This window comes from Centroberyx affinis, unplaced genomic scaffold (assembly GCF_046629955.1).
Source record: "Centroberyx affinis isolate AG114_WGS23_722 - 3 ecotype Tasmania unplaced genomic scaffold, CSIRO-AGI_Caff_v1 ptg001499l_1, whole genome shotgun sequence".
Lineage (NCBI taxonomy): Eukaryota > Metazoa > Chordata > Actinopteri > Beryciformes > Berycidae > Centroberyx > Centroberyx affinis.
Window position 1 is genome coordinate 121,650 of NW_027279963.1, and position 19,591 is coordinate 141,240.

At 42.4% G+C, this 19,591-nt stretch overlaps 1 protein-coding gene and 1 non-coding gene across 2 annotated transcripts in view; one reads left to right on the forward strand and one right to left on the reverse strand.

Moving 5' to 3' along the window:
• Positions 1–19,066, forward strand: part of spag17 (sperm associated antigen 17) — a 28,664-nt gene extending 9,598 nt beyond the window's left edge. The window contains 34 exon segments of the mRNA XM_071527200.1: positions 355–431; positions 572–661; positions 1,424–1,578; positions 1,894–2,003; positions 2,138–2,208; positions 2,808–3,083; positions 3,369–3,483; positions 4,082–4,225; positions 4,468–4,569; positions 4,827–4,980; positions 5,393–5,451; positions 5,717–5,880; positions 6,298–6,424; positions 7,286–7,458; positions 8,206–8,350; positions 8,542–9,032; positions 9,257–9,442; positions 9,708–9,844; positions 10,428–10,558; positions 11,114–11,247; positions 11,365–11,553; positions 12,352–12,465; positions 12,579–12,627; positions 12,948–13,038; positions 13,207–13,257; positions 13,359–13,452; positions 13,780–13,891; positions 15,200–15,336; positions 16,021–16,199; positions 16,520–16,580; positions 16,671–16,818; positions 17,764–17,928; positions 18,726–18,854; positions 19,002–19,066. Coding sequence (XP_071383301.1) covers positions 355–431; positions 572–661; positions 1,424–1,578; positions 1,894–2,003; positions 2,138–2,208; positions 2,808–3,083; positions 3,369–3,483; positions 4,082–4,225; positions 4,468–4,569; positions 4,827–4,980; positions 5,393–5,451; positions 5,717–5,880; positions 6,298–6,424; positions 7,286–7,458; positions 8,206–8,350; positions 8,542–9,032; positions 9,257–9,442; positions 9,708–9,844; positions 10,428–10,558; positions 11,114–11,247; positions 11,365–11,553; positions 12,352–12,465; positions 12,579–12,627; positions 12,948–13,038; positions 13,207–13,257; positions 13,359–13,452; positions 13,780–13,891; positions 15,200–15,336; positions 16,021–16,199; positions 16,520–16,580; positions 16,671–16,818; positions 17,764–17,928; positions 18,726–18,854; positions 19,002–19,066 — 4,625 coding nt within the window.
• trnay-gua (transfer RNA tyrosine (anticodon GUA)) lies at positions 18,752–18,839 on the reverse strand. The gene is given in 2 exon segments: positions 18,752–18,787; positions 18,803–18,839. It is a non-coding gene; the product is annotated as a tRNA-Tyr (tRNA).
• Positions 19,067–19,591: the final 525 nt, after the last annotated feature.

Here is a 19,591-nt window from a genome sequence, read left to right on the forward strand (position 1 = left end):
GTTCACGTTTGTTTCAATGGAAAAATGGGTCTATTTTATTCTAATTGGCACTAAAAAGGTCTTAAAACGTCTTAAATTTAACTTGATGAAAGTTGCAGACACCCTGCATTATTTTTCCTAGTGTGTAAATTTTAATTTAAAGTATCGCACGATAACTGCAATCATGGCACTTTGTAGCTTTGAAACTCTCATCTCACTCACTACTGCCAAAGTCTGTTTGGTCATGTATGCAAATGTACCTCTAGTACACTTCTAGTCCACTAGTCTAGTCTAGTACTGACCTTAGAAAATTGACTTAAGACTTGCTGTAACGTGAAGACCTTGTAACTGCAATTTTGTTTTTTTCACCCATAGGTCAGACATTTCTCACTGAAGACCCTCGTTGCACAGAGGTATTGTTGTTATCTTTCTCTCTTTAGATATCTTTATGTGTTTATGTGTTTTGAGCCACCCTGGCATGTCAGATGGCTTTATCTTAGATGTGGCTAATGAGCATGTGTTCCGCTTTACCTCCCAATAGTGTTACATCTGTTTTTTTCTTCAGCAGAACAATTGGAGGCTTTGTGGTCAGCTGGACTTATCTGACATCCAGAGTTGTAGGCTGAGATCTCTGTCTGACTGGCACTACACTGAACACCACGGCGCTGCCGTCTTCCCACAGGTGACCACTGCTCTTCTATTCTTAAAACTGACGTGTTTTGACATTACATCTTTGTGGTTGCTATCCATTCTTGGGAGTTGCTTTCTTTCTACTAAGTCGGAATCTTTATGCAGATGATTTGACTCTTTTTGACAGGCGCTTCATTCCCACTAAAACCTGTTTTTATTTCACTGGCATACCACTTATCCAAAAGCCATTTTATGTATGATCCCATCACAGTTTGTTATGATTTTGTTTGTCATCGTGGTTGGTTGTTATCGTCCATGTTCTGACACTCAGTGCATCTCTCCAAATGGATTTGTTGCTGGGTAATCACAGAACTTGCTAACTCACAAAAGTTGCAATGGATCTCATATAATATGCAAGAGAAGGCCAGTGTAGGGCTCAATTAAAGAACAGAGAATACAATACATACAGGCCATACAAATCGTAGTTCAGCTATAACATGAATTGTTGATGAGTTTCTTTCCAAAGGAAGATATCCACCATTGGAAAAAATTGACGCCTACTCTTACAAAATGATTGCTGGCATGAAAGCAAAACATATAATGGCTTACAGCTAGTTATGAGTCATCTGAAGACACTTCCTTACGAAATACTTCTGTTTTTGAGGATAGAATCACCCATGTTTTTAAAATATTGACCGATGGACGAAACAAAACATTTCTTAGATGTATTCATAGTGTTTTGGATTGAAACCCCTCAATTAGAGACATTTTTACAGTTTTACATGTGTACAGATGAGGCTGTCTGTATGTGTAGGTGCTCCAGTCGGCCTCAGAGGCGTACCGCTGCCTGGACACCTTCCGAGGAAGCCATGACAACATCCTCTACATCATTTGCCACAATCCCATGAGTCCTCAGCGCCAGAGCAAGGAGTTCTGGGATATGGCCCTCCACACTGACGTCGGGTTCAGGTCAGCACCTTTATTCCATGAGGTCCTCTGAGCCGAAGGAGTTCAATACAACCTTCATTTGGACTAGAGAACACAGAATGCAAGGCTGGTTTCTTAAATCAAATACACTAAATCTGGAACCACCATTAAGATGGCTGCCATGGACCTTCTGATAATGTTATCAGATATGTAGTGGTGCAGTGGTTAAAACTGAGGAAGTTGGTATCCATGGTAACTTCATCAAAATTATATATCAGCCATTTTAGGGGTACCAAAGTAAATAGAGAACATGTGTAGTGTACCCAGACTTTCAACTCTATTTTCATCCTCTGACAGGAAGTACCTGGAGCATGTGGCAGATGCCATCTCTGATTGGACAAGAGAGGAGGAAACAAAGAGAGAGGCAAAGCAGATCAGAAATCCCAGTCCTGCTGAGTCACTAAAAGGTAGCTTGTCAACATAACCCAAAAGTAGCCAGAGAGAGAGAGAAAATGAATGGAAAAGAGGTCAGAATAACTTATGCTTTGGCATTGTGAATGTGCTTTATCATCATCCCAATAAAACGTTTGTCCTGGACTAGATGACAGAGCAACAGATTCTGGAGCAGAGGAGACCACTCCTGAGCTGTCCATTAGAAAAGACTCTCTTAAAGTCAGTACAAACACACGCACACACTCTGGAAACAACCCTTTTCTCAGTTTTGCGCTGTGATTTCAATGTATTTTGTTAGGTAGAATTACATTTATTTGCATTTGGTTGGCTTGCATTTGCATGGTTTTCATTTTCAGGGCTTGATGTGCTTGCACCAACATCATTGACCACCTAAATTATGAAATGTCCTGCTAGAAGACATCATTACAATTTGCACTGACCATTGCTGGAATGATTATTTTCTTACTGGTCTCAAAGATTCAACAGTGACTAAAAGCAAACTAAAATCTGCTATGACAAGAGGATATGAACTCAGCTGCCTAATGTAACTTTCTTCACTACCTATTGTAGAAAATTCTTTACTTTTATCAGATCTATTCAGCAATGACACATTCCAGGCACTCCTGCCAAATTATTTCAATGGGTAGTATATTTCAACAGGCATGGTATTGCTGTGTTTGAAGCAGTCTGTAGATAATTGTTTTCTGCTGTATACATCAGAAAAATAGTAGGGGGCCAGTTGGAGGCCAACTGACCTACAGTTGAAGGAAGTGATAACTGTGATTTATTCTAATACTACTGTGTGCATGGCGTTCCAGGCATGGAAGCTGGAGCAGGACCGGCTGAAGGAGGAAGAGATGGCCAAGAAATCTAAGAAAGACAACACACGGGGAGGCAAGCTGCAGAAGGAGAAGGTCGGGTCAGCGGCCTCCACTAAGGACAACAAGAAAGATAATAAAGTCTCGTCTGCTGGCAAGAAGAGCAGAGGGGAGACGACAGGCAGCTTGTCCAAGAGCCCCACAGAGTCCATTACTGCCACTGCGCCCCCTGTGGAGGACAACAAGGAACTGCAGCTGGCAGAGGAGCCCTTCAATGTGAGGGCACACACAAAACCATTAACTAACAGAATTATGTGCATGTGTGAGCTTGAAAACAAGGTTAAGGTTACAAGAATTAAGGTTATGTTAAGGTTAAGGGTTGAGGTTATATAGGCATGTGCGGATGAAGTTAGGGTGAGGGGTTTGACTGTATGAATGAATGTAGTCAAAGGAAGTTCCTCACTAGTAATACAATACTGTGCATGTGTGTATGTGTGTGTGTGTGTGTGTGTGTGTGTGTGTGTGTGTGTGCGTGCGTGCGTGCGTGTGTGTGCTGTCTAGGGTTTCATAGGCTACAGCATGGACAGTAAACTGATCCAAGTGTCAGGTCGGCTCCAGTATCTTTGCCCCTCAGACGGAGGTCACATCACTGTGGAGAATGTCAGCTATGTCGAAGGTATGCACTCTGCTTAGGCCGCAGAAAACTATCCAGCTTTCTATGTTCTTTTAATGCACAACAAAAGTGCATGCATCATTCTGCGAGATGTAAAGAAAAAAAAAAAGTCTGACTCTGGAAACGTCCCTGGAGTTCAGTGAGCAGCTTGGTAACTGTCACTTGTTGAAAAATAATCTGTTTGTTTCCTCACAACAGGAATTTTCTGCTATGTGATTGGTTGCTACAGACCAAAAAAGCATTTTTAAAGAGAGTAAGACATTGCCATTGCAGTCCTTCTTAAGCTTGTCTGACAGGAGAAGCTAACAATCAGCCTACATGCTGTGAAATCACTACAGAGAGCCCACATTATGAGTGATTTTGTTGTGAATAGACACATTTTGCTCTCTTTACCTCTCAGCAGCCACAACTTTTGCCTATAAGAAAGAATTCTCTGTGGTGCAGAAGCATTCCCTTTCTGTTCTGTGTGAAACTGTGGCTGTAATTGAGGCTTTTTGTGAAAGCAATGTGAAGCTCAACTACTATGTACTGACATCTACTGGTGGTAGCAGGCATTTTGGGTGATTTTCTGCAAATCAAAATTGTGCTATTTTCCCTCCAGGTTCCAGTCTGATGAAAGTGGGTGTGAGGAAGGACGGGCATCACTTCTACACACACATCAACCATGTTGTTGTTGAGCCATTGAAAACTCCTCCTCAGCCTCCAGACAAAGAAACCAAAGACCAAACTAAAGATGTTAAAGATTCTAAAGATGGCAATTATTCTAAAGAACTGAAGGACCCCAAGCACCGCCCAGACTCTGGAGAGATAACAGGTGGCAACATGAGTGTCTGTGTAGAATTTTAAGCGTTTTGTTATGTGTAGTTGTAAAGGAATTTCACTGTAAAATAGTAAATAATAATAATGATTATAATGAACCAAGATTACCTGTGTGTGTGTGTGTGTGTGTGTGTGTGTCCATGTCCATGTCCATGTCAGGGGAGAAGCCTGTGGAGACTGAGATAGTGAAACATGGCTCCTTCACAGCAGTGCTGGACAACGGAGTCCATCTCTCTTACAGTTGCTACGGACCCACCGGACAATACACAGGTGTCACACATATTTGCATCACAAAAAATTACACTTTTTCATATTTTTTAAATTTCATTTTTATGTAAATATTTCAAGCATTTGCCTTTAAGCTAATTAACTGTCATTTTAAAGTAACCATTCAAGAATTTCAGTGCATTTCAGTGCTCCAAATATTCCCATTCTCCAAACACCTTACATGTTACTTTGGAGTTTGAAGGTTGGATTTTCTTAACATAGCAGTCAATGAGTGATGTTTCCGTGTGGTGATGTCCCAGTGAGTCCCCAGGTGCTGGAGGGAGGGGTTCCAGAGACCATCAGTGTTTCTCCGCCCCCTGTCCCCCTCCCTGTGTCCTCCCCCACCCACTGCTCCAAGGGACCAGACCAGGCTTCATCTCCCTCCAAGACCCAGAGCCCAGCCAGCCAAACCAGGCCTCAGGAGTCCCAGGTCTCTCTCACACACACACACACACACACACACACACACACACACACACACACACACACACAGTACACATACAACATATACAAGTGTGGACATACACCAAAGCATACATGTGCAGTCACACAGAAACAAGCACATGTGTACACCAGTGTGAGAATGCACACACACAGCTGTGTGAAGTTGTGAGTTGCAGTTAAACCACAATATGGTATTCTGAGAATCATCTTGGGCCAAAATTATCTGTAGTTTTGTGCTTGTCTTACTCAATGTAAAATTAATTAATGTTCATAGTGTACTGCTTATGTGTGTGTGTGTGTGTGTGTGTGTGTGTGTGTGTGTGTGTGTGTAGTCCAAGGTGTGTGAAGTCCAGCCAGTGTTGCCAACCTGTACATTCGACAGTCTCAACCTGTCTGTCCCCAACGGCCTACTGCTGCAATTCCTCATAGAAGATACACATGGTCAGTGATGTGCATACACACACACCCCACACACGCACACACACACACACACACACACACACACACACACACACACACACACACACACACACACAACACACACAGACACACAGGCATGTGTGTTTTTCTGCCTCGATCTATCAGGATCAAATGTCCTCTGAAGTGATGACATTCTGGATGTAGTTAATGGAATGTCCTCACAGTATAGTTGTAGAAAACTGCTTATACATGTGCTGTATATGTGTGTGCATGTGTGTGTGTCCAGGTGTGTCCTCAGAGGAGCAGAGTATGTTGGTGAGACAGAGCTTCCCTCTGCATGGTGGGGGGATTGCAGCGGGGCTCCAGGACCCCTCCCTCTCCAGAGAGCTGTCCCGCATTGTCACCAGCCAGGGAGCTGTGGTCCGATACATGAGAGATGGGTCCACAGAGGTATACACACACACACACACACACACACACAGACTAAAATGGCCTACTTTCAAAGTGAGCAATTCCACTTTATTGGATCCACAGAAATACATAAGCACACATAAACCAGAAGATACCCAAAACATTACAAAGTTTGAATGTAATTGATAGGTAAACATCTTTGGGCCATCGTCAAATACCATTGTACTAATACTCGGTTCTTTATGTATGTGGCCTTCATTGGTACCGACTTACAAGTTTTAAATCCTGGTGTAGGGCCGATACTCATTACTGGCTTTGGTATCTGTGTACCACTATTGCATGCAGATACATACACTATATGCACACAGACATGCATAAAAATGTGCAACATCACACAGTGACACACAGTAATACACACACACAACCACACAAATCATTAACTGTATCTGTGTGTAGGTGCTGTTTGCAGATGGCTCGGTCAGTTTCAGCCAGGATTCTGGTCCAGTGTGGGTGCCTGATTCTGAGGTTGAAGAAGAAAACACCCCCCCACCAGAACGTAAAGAAGCCCAGGACAACAAGAAAGGTTAGACTGCAGTACCGTAGAATACAATGCAATGTTCCCCCCACTACTGAATGAGCACAGTGGGTCTCCCCATGCAGCTAATAGGATTTTTTTTTTTTATTAATTATCGATTTACTTAATGTACATGTCATAAAACTGGGTGGTAAACTAGGTTATAGCTATGGAGATTATTTTGCTCCATTATTATGTCACAATTTCCCTCCAACTTTCTAGAACTGCATTTTGTGGTCACAATCACCCTGAATCTTGTAGAGATCACTACTGTCCCAAATGCAGAAGAACTCCATTTTGAGGTCACAACCACCCTGAACCTTATAGAACTCCATTGTGAGATCACTACTGTCCCAAACTTACTGGAACTCCATTTTGAGATCACAATTACCCTGAACCTTGTTGAACTCCATTGTGAGATCACTGCTGTCCCAAACAAAGAACTCAATTTTGAGGTCACAATCACCCTGAATCTTGTTGATCTCCATTGTGAGATCACTACTGTCCCAAACATAGAACTCAATTTTGAGATCACAATCACCCTGAATCTTGTTGATCTCCATTGTGAGATCACTACTGTCCCAAATAAAGTAGAACTCCATTTTGAGGTCACAATCACGCTGAACCTTATACAACTCCATTGTGAGATCACTACTGTTCCAAGCACATGAGAACTTCATTTTGAGGTCACAACTGTCCAGAACCTTCTATAACTCCTTTATGAGGCTCTCAACATTTCAGAGCTCCTTTAAGAGGTCACAATCATCCCAAACATCCTGGAACTCAATTAACAGGTCACAATCATATATTCTATTTCTGTGTATGTATGCATGTATGTATATGTATATGTGTGTCTGTCTGTCTGTACAGGGAAGAGCTCCAAGAAGGATGCTGAGCCAGAGTTTGTCCCCACCCCTCAGAGAGGATGCTGGTTAACCACAACGCCCTCTGGAGCTCGTATCTCCACTGTGGGCAACACACACAAACACATTCCCATCGCCCCTGTGCTCGCCTTCCACGCTACAGACCCCTTCACCCAGGCTGTGAGTTTGTCTCAAACCTAAGCTAGACTTGAAAATGAGGCTTGCAAGTAATAAAGAAAATGTTGGCTGCTGTGAGGAGGAAATAAAAATGAAACATCACAGACTCCTTGTTCTGTTCAGCCTGATTGGTCCAGCTTAGGGAGCATTTGCAATTTATGAAAGGGGTCCATGAAGAAAATTGGATTCTTGTCTTGTCATGTCATTTTTTTATTTAGGCCATGGGATGGTCATCTGTAATAAAGGTGCTACATGTAGCATTTTAGCATCAACAAATCATTACCACTGCGACCCTCTACACTACTTCTACATCATGTCACTGGGTTGGAAATCTGCTGCATTGCTTAGGAAGAGGGAGCTGTTCTTCCAGCACTAACAGAGCTAAAGCTTTCAGAGTTTCTTGCAATGGCAGATGGTGGAAGGAGTGAGGAAAAATCACTTCCAACATGTTTATCCTCTTCAGTAAAGTGAAAGAGAAAACAAACGCAAGCGATGCCAGGAAGGGGGAGGGGCAGGTAGCAACATTTTCTAGAAGCAATAGATTTTATGGGAAATGTAGTCTTAATTTGATAAAAAATAATAATTTATTAAAAAGATGATGTTTTTCATTGTCTGAGGTTTTTCAAAGTGTAGAATAGATTAAATTTGGTGTTTTCAAAAAATGAAACAGTACGTCCCATTCAGAATTCACTGAAATAATTGCCCACCTTATATCATTCAAAGTAACCTTCCTAGCTTGGTCTGTGTCAGGTGATGCTGAGCCGGGAGGACCGGGTGGTTTCTGTCCAGAATACGGACGGATCTCTGACCATAGAACACACAGACGGAACCAGGATCACTAGCCTCTACCAGGACAGACCGCCACACACGGCGCCACATACACTGCTACACACAGGTGACCAGCACGCACAGGAAACAGACAGACACACATGCATACACACACTGCTAAACTTTCACACTGCTAGTCAAATCAACATACACTCGCATATGTATTTATGTAGACACATAAAACACATGAGCATACACACACACACACACACATTTTCCAACTTTTGAATCTGACCTGAGTGTTTGTTACTTTTCCAGGGGAGAGGCCTGAGAGTGTGTGCGTCAAATCAAGTACTGAATGTGTGTGCGGCCACACTGAGTGTGTGTGTGTCACACGCTGTGCTCAGAGTGTGTGTGAGAGTGTGTTTTCCAGGCCACACACCCCGAGTGTGTGTGTCACCGGAGAGGAGTATGGCAGGGACAGTGCTGGGAACGCATGTGGCGAGGAGGGCACCAGACATGCGTGTACAAAGCTGAGTGTGTGTGAGAACAGTGAGGAAAGGGAGTGTGCTAATGGTAGCGTGTGCAAGAATGGTGAGCAGAGTGTGTTTGCCGAAGAGAGTGTGGGTGAGAATAGTAAGGGGAGGGCATGTGAGAGCGGTAAGGCGAGTGTGTGTGCCAAAGAGCGGGTGCTGTTGGTGGAGAAGGAGGGCTGTGCCACGGTGGTGATGTATCCAGAGCAACACACCACTCATGTCTTTTTGGCAGACGGCACTGTTGTCACAGGAAACAGCCATGGAGCCTATCAGGTGGGTGGTTGAAATATATATAAAAGGAGATTCAAATTGGAGAACACATTCACAAGGAAAAGTGATGAAAAATAAAAATAAAATAATAAAAGAAATAACTTTACCAACACCAATAGTCATCAGTGGCAGCCTTCTTGGCTGATTTCTCCATATTTGCAGTGTGCAGTTTTGCTTCCACTGAATACAAGCACTGGTATGTTTGTGTGTGTATGTGTATGTCCCAGGTGTTCCCCTCCAGTGTGGGCCTTCTGCAGATCCAAGGTGATGGGAGGTGTGTGTACTCGTCTGACCCCCCGATGACCCCCAGCCCAGAGAGTGGCAGCCCCAGCAGCCAACCAGGAAGCTACATCATGAGTCACACAGACAAGGTGGCCTGTGATGTTACCGACCCTGACGGGAACCACTTCCAGGTCAGTTGCAAGTTGTGTCAGTATTTGTAGAGGTAAACAACTCATTCACTGGCATGGGACAGTGTTGTGATAGGCTGTCTTGTAAATGTGATGTAGTTAGGAAAAGTAATCTCACTGTAAATAAGCATCAATGTCAAAATCTAATCTCAGGTGATAAATAGATCACACCTGACAAAGGGATAACACCTTCTCCCACTCAACAAGTTAATCTACCTGTCTGAGTTAATAGTGGTAGTAGCTTTGTGTGTGTTTGTGTGTGTTGCAGGTGATGGAAGATGGGCAGGTATCAGCATTTATCTCCAGCCCTGCTGGGAGCAACTGGGAACAAGAGGAGGAGGATCAAGAGGAGGAAGATGGAGAAATGGGCAGGCTTCACGTAAAACATAGAGAACATTGTCCCAGGTGGGCTTCCGTACATGCCTTAGGGTGATATTCCACAGATGTATTAATGGTCAGCTACCAACAATGGCCACTCTGGGGACTTGTAGTCATCAGTATTCACTTACTTTTGTTTTGGCAATATAGAAACACTGGAAAGGCAAAGCCACAGTCTATCTAGTATTAATAGACATAATAGTCGGAGTGATGAGTGGGTGACTAGTCTTTCTCTTTTTTTTACAATGGAAGCAGTCTAAAAATAATACTTCATAGTAATGAAATCTGTTAAATGTCATACTTTGGAAAGAAGTCATTTTGTCTGTTGCAATTATCAGTAATGAGAATTGACTAAATGCTGGTGATGACTGGGAAACGAGACAGTGATTTCAGAGGAGCCAGAGCAGCCATGTATTAATGGTTAACTATTCATGAAATCTACTAGTGATATACACACTAAAAGATGAGTACCAAAGTACCAAAGTAAAAAAAAATTATTACAATGAATAAAAAGAATTGCCAAAAGCACAAAGCCAGTAGTGGTGTGGCAGTGTTAAAACATACTGCTATTATAGATAGAGACTTTAAGCTTGAAAACAATGTGTTCCAGGCTCTTTCTGGTGCATGGGGATGGTTCAGGTACTGAACTGCTGAGCTCTCAGACTGTTGAGGAGCTGCTCTACCAGGCCTACTCTGACCCTACCATAGCACTGCTGAAGGAGCCGCTGCCAGACACACAAGGTACACTCTTCAATATCTTATATCTAACTAGGGGTAGAATGGTACGTGTCAAAAAAACAATCCATTCAGTATGCAACCCTCTGGGACGTACGAGGGAAGTGATTACATTTGATTCATTCATGTTAGTGATTTGAGAACTACACGGTAGAGACCCATTCCTTGACACATAAAAACTACAGATAGACTAAAGCAAATAATAAATTACTTGCCATTCAAGATGTGCTCACAATTTTGTGAGTAGGCTGGATGTTCGCAACACATTGAATGAGTGTACTTTAAATCACTTGCTGGCATTGCCATCTTATATTCATAACTGGTGAAATTGCAATGTATCGTGGGCATTAACCATATCAAAAATAAAAACTTTGCAAGTTGTAAAATAAACTAAGAAGGCTGTATGCAGCCAATTTGACAGCTAATGTTAGCAGCCTAGGCAAGATATCTACCTTACTTCAGGAGCTAAACTCAAAAATGCTATCTCAATCTCAAGAAAGTTATGTGAATTTTTGTTAACGGATAAGCATTTTGGCATGCGTGTGTGTGCGTGTGTCCCAGGTGAGTTTGGCATTACCATCCTAAAGCCCAGCCACCAGAGTGTGTGGTCCCAATGGTTGCTAGGGAAACAGAACCCCGACATCATCCCCACCAACCTCAGGAACCGCAGCTGGCACGACTTCCCTCGAGTAGAGGTAGGTACACACACACATACACACACACACTCTCATACACACACTCATACACATACACACACACACATGCACACACACACACACACCTGCCTCCCTCAGTGTCTCTCCCTATTTCAGAAGAAGACAGCAGGTCCTCCGTTTGGTTCTGACCTGGGACTGGGTCTGACTCTGAGAGAGAGGTCCGCTGGTTCCCTGGCTCAGCGTCAGCCCGTCCACAGCTGTCCTGAGGCCCTGGAGCTCAGAGAACTGAGGCAGCACCGACCCGTCACCACACAGCGCAGGAACACTCTAGACACACGACTGAAGGTAAAACACACACATTTCTGTGGACACATGACTCACTGAGTCATTTTATTGTTTTCTTATCATTTCTTTTGTTACAGAGGTGGTTGGGCGGTGATTTTGGATCTGTTCCCCCAGCCGTCCTTGTTTTGGTGCCAGTTTTTGGTTCTAGTTCTTGTTGGTGTGCTAAAACTATTTCTTTTTGGATAGTTTTGCTAATATAGTTATGATAAAAGCACTAATTGTATAAAATGGCACCATATCTCTTTTTGGTTTAGAGCAAAATAGGAGTGAAAGTTATATTTTCTTTACTTCACATATGAACTAAAATGTAATTTTACATATGAGTTGTAATGCAATATATTTGTTGACAAGTTACACATTGTCTACACCATTCTCTTTGCAACGCTACATTCACTGTTTTATAACTTGTGTTTTAGTTGAATGTTTTCTAAAATTCTTTATTGTATTTTTCAATAAATGAGTGAGGAGCTCCATGTAGGAAAATTAAAATGCCCTTTGTGTTTTATTAGAGTTTATGACAAAAGTTGTAGAGGAGAGATTTTTTTTTTAATGAGACACTTTTCACACAGCGGTTCACCTCTATTGCCCACATCATATGCCTCCTACTTCCTACTCCCTGTTCAGTGTATTAAAACTACATACAGTATTACAGAAGAGGATGATATTAGAGAGGAATCAATTAAATTAGATTGGATGAGATACAGTTATTCAATCTTAATCCCCAAATTCAATTATTTCACCATTTCACATTGCCCTGAGATTTAACATATTGCCTGTGAAATCTGGCTTTGACATTAGGAATACATGGAGAGCTTGTTGCAGAGGGAGCAGCTATCAGAGGAGATGAAGGTTAAAGACCCTCGCAGCGACGAGGAGAGAGTCCATGCTAGTGACCTGCTCAAACTGGTCCTGGTCAGCACACACACACGCACACACACACACACACAGACACATATACACAGATAAGGTATATACTAGTAAGGTAGTAATATAAATAATAAGTAATAGACTGACATATGTTTTAGTCTCTTCCAGAGGCAGAGCGCCCAGGTCACACTGACAAGAGGATTTCAGGTGGGTGACTGCTTGCAAGAGTGTTGGCTAAAATATTTTTGGAAAACTGCATTTCTGCTGTGTATATGTATATGTTTACCTATTAATATAGCTGTCACATAGTATGTATTTGATTCTTAATGTACCCACAAGGAGCCATGTCATTTTTGAAAATCTGAGGTGGAGACGTATGGTAAGGCTTGGGTCAGACATTTAGTAGTTTGTGTGTGTGTGTGTGTGTGTGTGTGTGTGTTTGTGTCTGTGTGTGTGTGTGTGTGTGTGTGTGTGTGTGTGCGTGCCTGTGTGTGTGTGTGTGTGTGTGTGTGTGTGTGTGTTCACAGGGGACATAGCCAGTCTGTACAGCCAAGTGATGGGAGCCCCAGTTGAGCAGTCAGATGCTTCAGAAGACACACCCAGAGGAGCTGGTGACAGGTGGGAGAGATCACACTGGCATGCATGTATGAACGACTGAATGATTAAATAAATAGATAAATGGATGTAATGTATTGCAACACTGCCTACAGTTACATCACCAACAATTGTAAAACTAAGAATGATACAATAATTTTGCAACTTCCTCTCCTCTCCTCTCCTTTCTAGTTTTAGTAATGTAAAGGAGTCACAGTGGACCAAAAGAATTGCACAACACAGGTAAACTTTTTGCCTATTTCTCCCACTATTTTTTATTTTTGCACCAGCTCAACTGTTCAATAATTTTCACATTGTTGTGTGGATGTGTGTGTGCGTTGCAGACAGGAGCTGTGTGAGGAGAAGGCTTATAGAGAGGCTCAGAGGAAGAGGATCGTTGTTCCTTATTTCCACCCAGAAAACGCACTGTTACACCAGGTATGTGTACACCTGGATATACATTCAAAATAAAACTGCTCATCACCAATAGGGAGGAAAGGGAGAAAGCTAGCATATAAGCTATATTTGGTGTATTAGTTTTAGCCAATCTCTTGCAAACTGTATACTATATTATGATAAAAGCCTTAATTCTAAACATTGCATATATATTTATATTTTTGAAAAATGATAAATGTAATGGATTTTATTGACATCTCTCTAGTGGTGGCTTGCTGAGAAACAAAGCAATTTTTAGCTATGGTGATTCACTATTGCTGAGTGAATATACAGTAAGGTACACACCGCTGTGTGGTGCCTGTTTTCCAGAGTCAGCTCCACCACCAAACACCAGACATGAGGAGTCTGTCCATGGATCTCCCTCCAATCCCCAAGAGAGACGATGCCGAGGCCTTCCTGAAAGACGCCCCACAAGAGAACAGTAAATGAAGGAATCACAGGCATATTGATACCAGGCTCAAATTAATTTTAAAAAGTGCCCAGTTAGGATTATGTATAAAACAAGTGAGACTGAATTGAATTGAATTTTTTAAAACACCAAAATCCCAATTTTAATGCTAGAGCAATGTGCTGCAGTGCTCGATTAAAGTGGCAATTCCAGATTCAATAACATACATATCATGTTATATATGTGTGTGTGTGTGTGTGTGTGTGTCCCTGTAGCCCAGCGACCCCTGAACCCGACGCCCTCTCATGCAGCAAGGTAATTAAATTAAGAGGATGTTGTCAATGGTGGCTTGATATCCGATATGTTTCTTTGCACTCACAGTAAAGACGTCTCCTTTATTGGACCAGAATTGTAGTCAGAATGAATGGGAATGAGTGAGCCTAACATAAAAATCTGATGTCCAAGTGGAAAATTTTAACATAATGTAATTAGCTCATTACTCAGCAATGCATTTTAGCATAAATTCCCAATTCCCAATTTAGTATAAATTCCCAATGTTAATCTCCCATATCAAACAGTCGAACATGCAGATCCCTTGACTTTGTTTACATTTACTGCTGTGACGCTGCTCGACCTCTCCTGGTATTGTGCTCTTAGTCATGCAGCAGGAAGTGATGCGATGCCTGTAGGGAGACCCACCAACCCCACGCCTCAGACTGCAGGTTTGTCTCACACCTTACCGTACCTCACCTTCCTCTGTTAGTTAATACAGAAATTATTCCCCCCTGTCCCGTGACCTCACTAAATGCCAGAGGCCGGCAGAGATAAGCTTAAATCACTATTTTCAGATTAACCTATTCAGAGGAGCATGCACAGGAGCACACAGCCATGGAACAGTGTAATCAATCAGCAATTCCACTGAACTATCACAGGGACACTTTGAGGGCAGAGCCTGAGTTCTATTTAAAGCATCACCAGACAAGCAAATATAATAAACCACTGCCATTTATCTTGATGGTATTGGCACAAAGACATATTGACTATTGACAATACATACTTTTCATATTTGTAGACTTTGCTTATGGATCATATACCTAACAGTGGAGCTCAGACTTGTGGCAGAAATCATAACAAATGTTCTCTTTGTGCTTGCTGCTGATGAGGTCGCTCAAAGACAGCTGTAGTTACCCTCGCAGTTCATCCTTTTGTTGGATTTTCTCTTTTTCTGTTGTTAATTCATCAGACTTAATGTGCTTAGTGCTTTGTGTGTGTTAGTCTATCTGTCATGTGCATATGTGTTTATATGTTGTATGTGTGTGTGTGTATGTGTGCCTATGCCAGGTGACAGCAGTCTGAGGGGCTCATCTGGCCAGTGTAAGTCAGTCCAGCTGGATGTGACTGGAAACCCCAGGAGGACTAAAGTCACTCTACCAACCTCCATCCTCAGATCCAAACCCTGCAGCGAACCCAATCAACAGGTACTCACACACACACACACACACACACACACACATCCATAGAGGACATACTAGTCGCCCCAGCGTTAAAACAAGGTAAAATATGTTTTCATTAAATTGAGACAGAACATTTTTAGCTATCATGTATTTCATGTATTTCATTTGATGGATCAATAAATCCATTAATAGAAATAAACTATCTTTACATTTAACTAACTTATTGCCTAATGAATAAATACTAAAAATAAAAAAAATTGCCATCGGAATGCAGCTTTTAAAATTGAACAAATAGAATGGGTCTATAAGCTGTCATGAAAACATGATTCATGTTTTCAACGTAACCACGTTACAAAGCGCATAGGATACAGTCACAATTATGGAAATGTAGTATTTCTTTAACCCAATGATTCTGATTAAAATTGCTAAAGCCATGTCCTATATGACCTGTTAATCAAAGGGAAATATTTTAATCAGAACTGTTGTCATAGTTAACATACCCCAACAGCTGAACCCTCAGTGAAATGTGTTTTAATGCAACTGAAAAAAAAACAAAAAAAAACAACACTTTTAAACTGTATGCACTAAGTGTACTTAAGACAATAAAGAGGAAAACGGGACATAAAACCCTGAAATAACATTTAGATCAGCTGTAAAACTGTGCACTTTTGACTTATTGTCAGACTCTGTCTGCACCCTGTTTTCCAGTTCCTGTCAGTGGAGGAGCCGGTGAGGAGGAAGTGTCGAACAATTTCTCTGATTGATCCCAATTCCATAGCCAGGGGTTTCCAGCTCCTCCCGTCCAGCGTTGACTTTGGGACGCTCAGGGAGGGCGCCTTGTACGCCGTTACCGTGGTGATGAAGAACGTGGGCGTTGACACCTGCAGGTGAGACACGAGATAATGGATGGATGGATGGATCAGGGGGAAAGGACCCTGAGTATTGATAAGTGCCTCAAAAACTGGAATTAGGGGTGCAAAACTGCAGTTTAGTGATGTTGAAATTATTTTTATCTATGAATTGCATCAGAAAAAATAGGTCAGAGGATGCCATTTGACTGCATGAACACACACACATGTGACAACGTTGGTGTGAAATTTTCCTTTAAGAGGTCAGAAAAAAACCAGCACAGCGGGTGCTCATGTGGGTCACCTCAGAGTTTGAAGGGAAAACATTGACCTGTAACTATTTGTATCTCTTCCATCAGGTTCAGTGTGAAGCAGCCTCCTCCTGCTACAGGCCTCCGAGTCGTCTACAACCCCGGGCCTGTAAGTTCCCATCTGGTCATCATCAGTGGAATTTGTACCACAATACATGTATGTGATGTACAGTCTGTCTGTTTGTGTGTGTGGCCTCAGGTGGCGGCAGGTTTGCAGGTTGAGTTGCAGGTTCAGCTGTTCGCCATGTCTGTAGTCCAAGAGGGAGAGGTAGAGCCAAAGAACTACATCTCCCAGCACATTCCCATCCTCACTGAGACTGACATCCTCTACCTCCCTGTCACCGCTAATATCCTTTATACACTTTAAGAGAGTTCATTTTGGTAGAAACATTTTTGCTTGTTAGCATGCATGCCAATATTGGTTTTCAAGAACAATTCATCCTCAACATTATCTCTCTGGAGAAGTGCTGTGGCAGCCAGCATTCAGCCAACAGGCAAACTAAACATATTTCTTGAAATTGTGACCATAGACGCAGAACTGAATAATATTATCTGTATCGACTTTGCTGCGTTTGCATTAGAAGTATGATTTTAAGGTTTTCAGGAAAAAAAAAAGATCATTGATTATGACTGCAGGTCCCCAGAGCAGCTCATGTTGGAGGTTTACTGCTCCTGAACTGAGGTGTGCATTCTAAAAAGTGAAAAAGGCTTTAAAGACTTGTCACTGTGTTGTTGGTTTACCTTCGAGCTAATAGTCTGTCTTTGTTCTCTAAACCCGGTCAGGGTTCAACAGTAATTGTATCCCAATAATAATTGTGTTAAAGCCATGTAGTAATTGTGTTAAAGCCAGTGACTGAGTAGTAAACTAGTCAGTCACTGTCCTGGTCAGGTCGGCACTAAGCAGGCCTGACATCAAACATGACAGCAAACATTTTGCTTGCATTGGCTCTACAAAATATTAATGTGTTACTGTGAAATTCAATTTCACCATGTCTTAATGTATTTTGGCTCACATTCCAGTCCTCTTATCATATTCTCAGAAAATATACAACCACTGCCTAGATTTCAGACAGGCTTATACAGTTGGTGACAGAATAAAGATGCTGAAATTTATTGAGAGGAAAGAAACATTTAATTAATAATGACTGATAATGATGAAGATGATTAGCTAGAACAAAAAGACAGTTTTCTGTTTGCGGAGAAAATAAGTTTCTGCAAGGCCATTAGATTTCTGACCTACTGGCTGGAAAAAGATCATGTTAGACGTTGGCCCTTGACCTGAATCATCTCACCCATCCTTCCTGAGACATTCTATGACATTTGGCTGAAGGACCACAGCAATACACACAACAAGAAAGGCTCCAGGGTGCGTCACCTGTCCTCCACCCCACCAGTGAAACGGGGAGTGGTGCTGCCCCACAGACGACCCCCTCCTCTCACCACTCCAGCAAACATAGGTTGGTATCTTCCTACGCCAAAAAATTAAACTCAAAAGCTACATCTCTGGATATATGTAGTAGAAAGAGAGGCTTTATGTCACTGAGACATTTTTTTTTTTTTTAATTTCAGAGGGACATCCCAATCCCACCAGTAGTCTCTGAGGAATAAACCTCACCCATCTTGAATCACATTTCACATCATCATCCCAGTCCCTGCTATTTGTTCCTCAAAAAATAAATATTCTTAAGGATATGATTTCTTACACTTCGTCACCAAATAAAATCTCTTTATCCAATTTGTGTGTGTGTCTGTGTGTGTGTTTTAACACAAGGCCTCCTTTGGACTGCATCAGCTGCTAGAGAATGAAGCAGATTAGCACGCAGACTTTTAAACAAGACATCTTAATTGATACCAACAGCTGTGCTCATTTCAATTAGCTAATTTGGCAAGAATCAGATGTTAGTTTCCTTGCTGCACATCTGATCCTCACTGTGAGAGTTATGGTGATAGGCAGAGCCACCTACTAAAGGCAGAGATAATAATTTGATGCTCCTTTTATTCTCGTGTTATTGTTTTCTTGTAGAGATAATAAAAACTTGATAAATTATGAATAATGTGCTACTTTATTAAACCATATATGTTGGGGAGTTGTTTTTGCTTGCCCCCTCCAAAGGGAGATCAAAATACTAGTGAGTTACCGATTGTCTGTAAAGCTGCCACTGCCAGGCCCTAAGGGTTTTGCTTCAGGACACTATGACGACAACACGGTATTGGTCCCGATTTCGTTTGGTTTAAAAGTGGTTTCTCTCATCAGTGTCACTCTGCTACCTAAAAATGTCCTCCTTCGAGCCGGATTTGAACCAGCGACCTAAGGATTTCAGCATCCAGCTCCTACAGTCCTCCGCTCTACCAACTGAGCTATCGAAGGTTCAGGAGAGCGCAGGTAACGAAGAGTAGCCTATACATTTTCCACCAATGTAGTCCGTTGACGTTTATGAAAAATTATTTTGAGCAGATTTTCATTGTCACTGGTATTGCTTTATGTGTGCGTGCCTCTGTGGGAGATCCTTGCGCCTGTGCATGCGCGCAGGTGGCGGACCGTGGTGGTGGTGGTATGTGACGTCAGCGGAGACACAACGCAAGGTGCAACCGTGACCTGCACGGGACGAAATAAAGTTGTTGTCTTCTCAACTCAAATGAAAATCTTTCTGGACTAGCCTTTTGCGTCGCGATGCCTCGTGTTTATCCTCCTCGTTTGCGCGAATACCTTAAATGAATGACCGATAGTGCTTGTGTGTGTTTTTTTTATTTATTTTTTTATTCCTGCAGCCTCTCGAGCTCACGAGCGTCTTCCATCCGTCATCTGTGCAGCTGGTGAAAGCGTTGGCTCTCGCTCACACGCGCGCGCGCACATACACATATACACACGCTCGGGCATCACGAGAAGGACCGACAGCAGCTGAAAAACGGTTTGGCAAGGCGGGCAACGGGCTTTGACGGTTGGTGTTTTGTCAAGATTTGCCTTTGAGGTGAAGGATGGAGCGGCTGAAGGAGAAACACCGAGCGGGTTGAGAGAGAGAGAGAGAGTCAGCGGAGGAGAGAGAGAGAGGGAGAGAGGGCGACCGTTGAATTCGGAGTAGATGATGCTTATTTGCCGCAGGCCCCGCCATCGTGAAATAG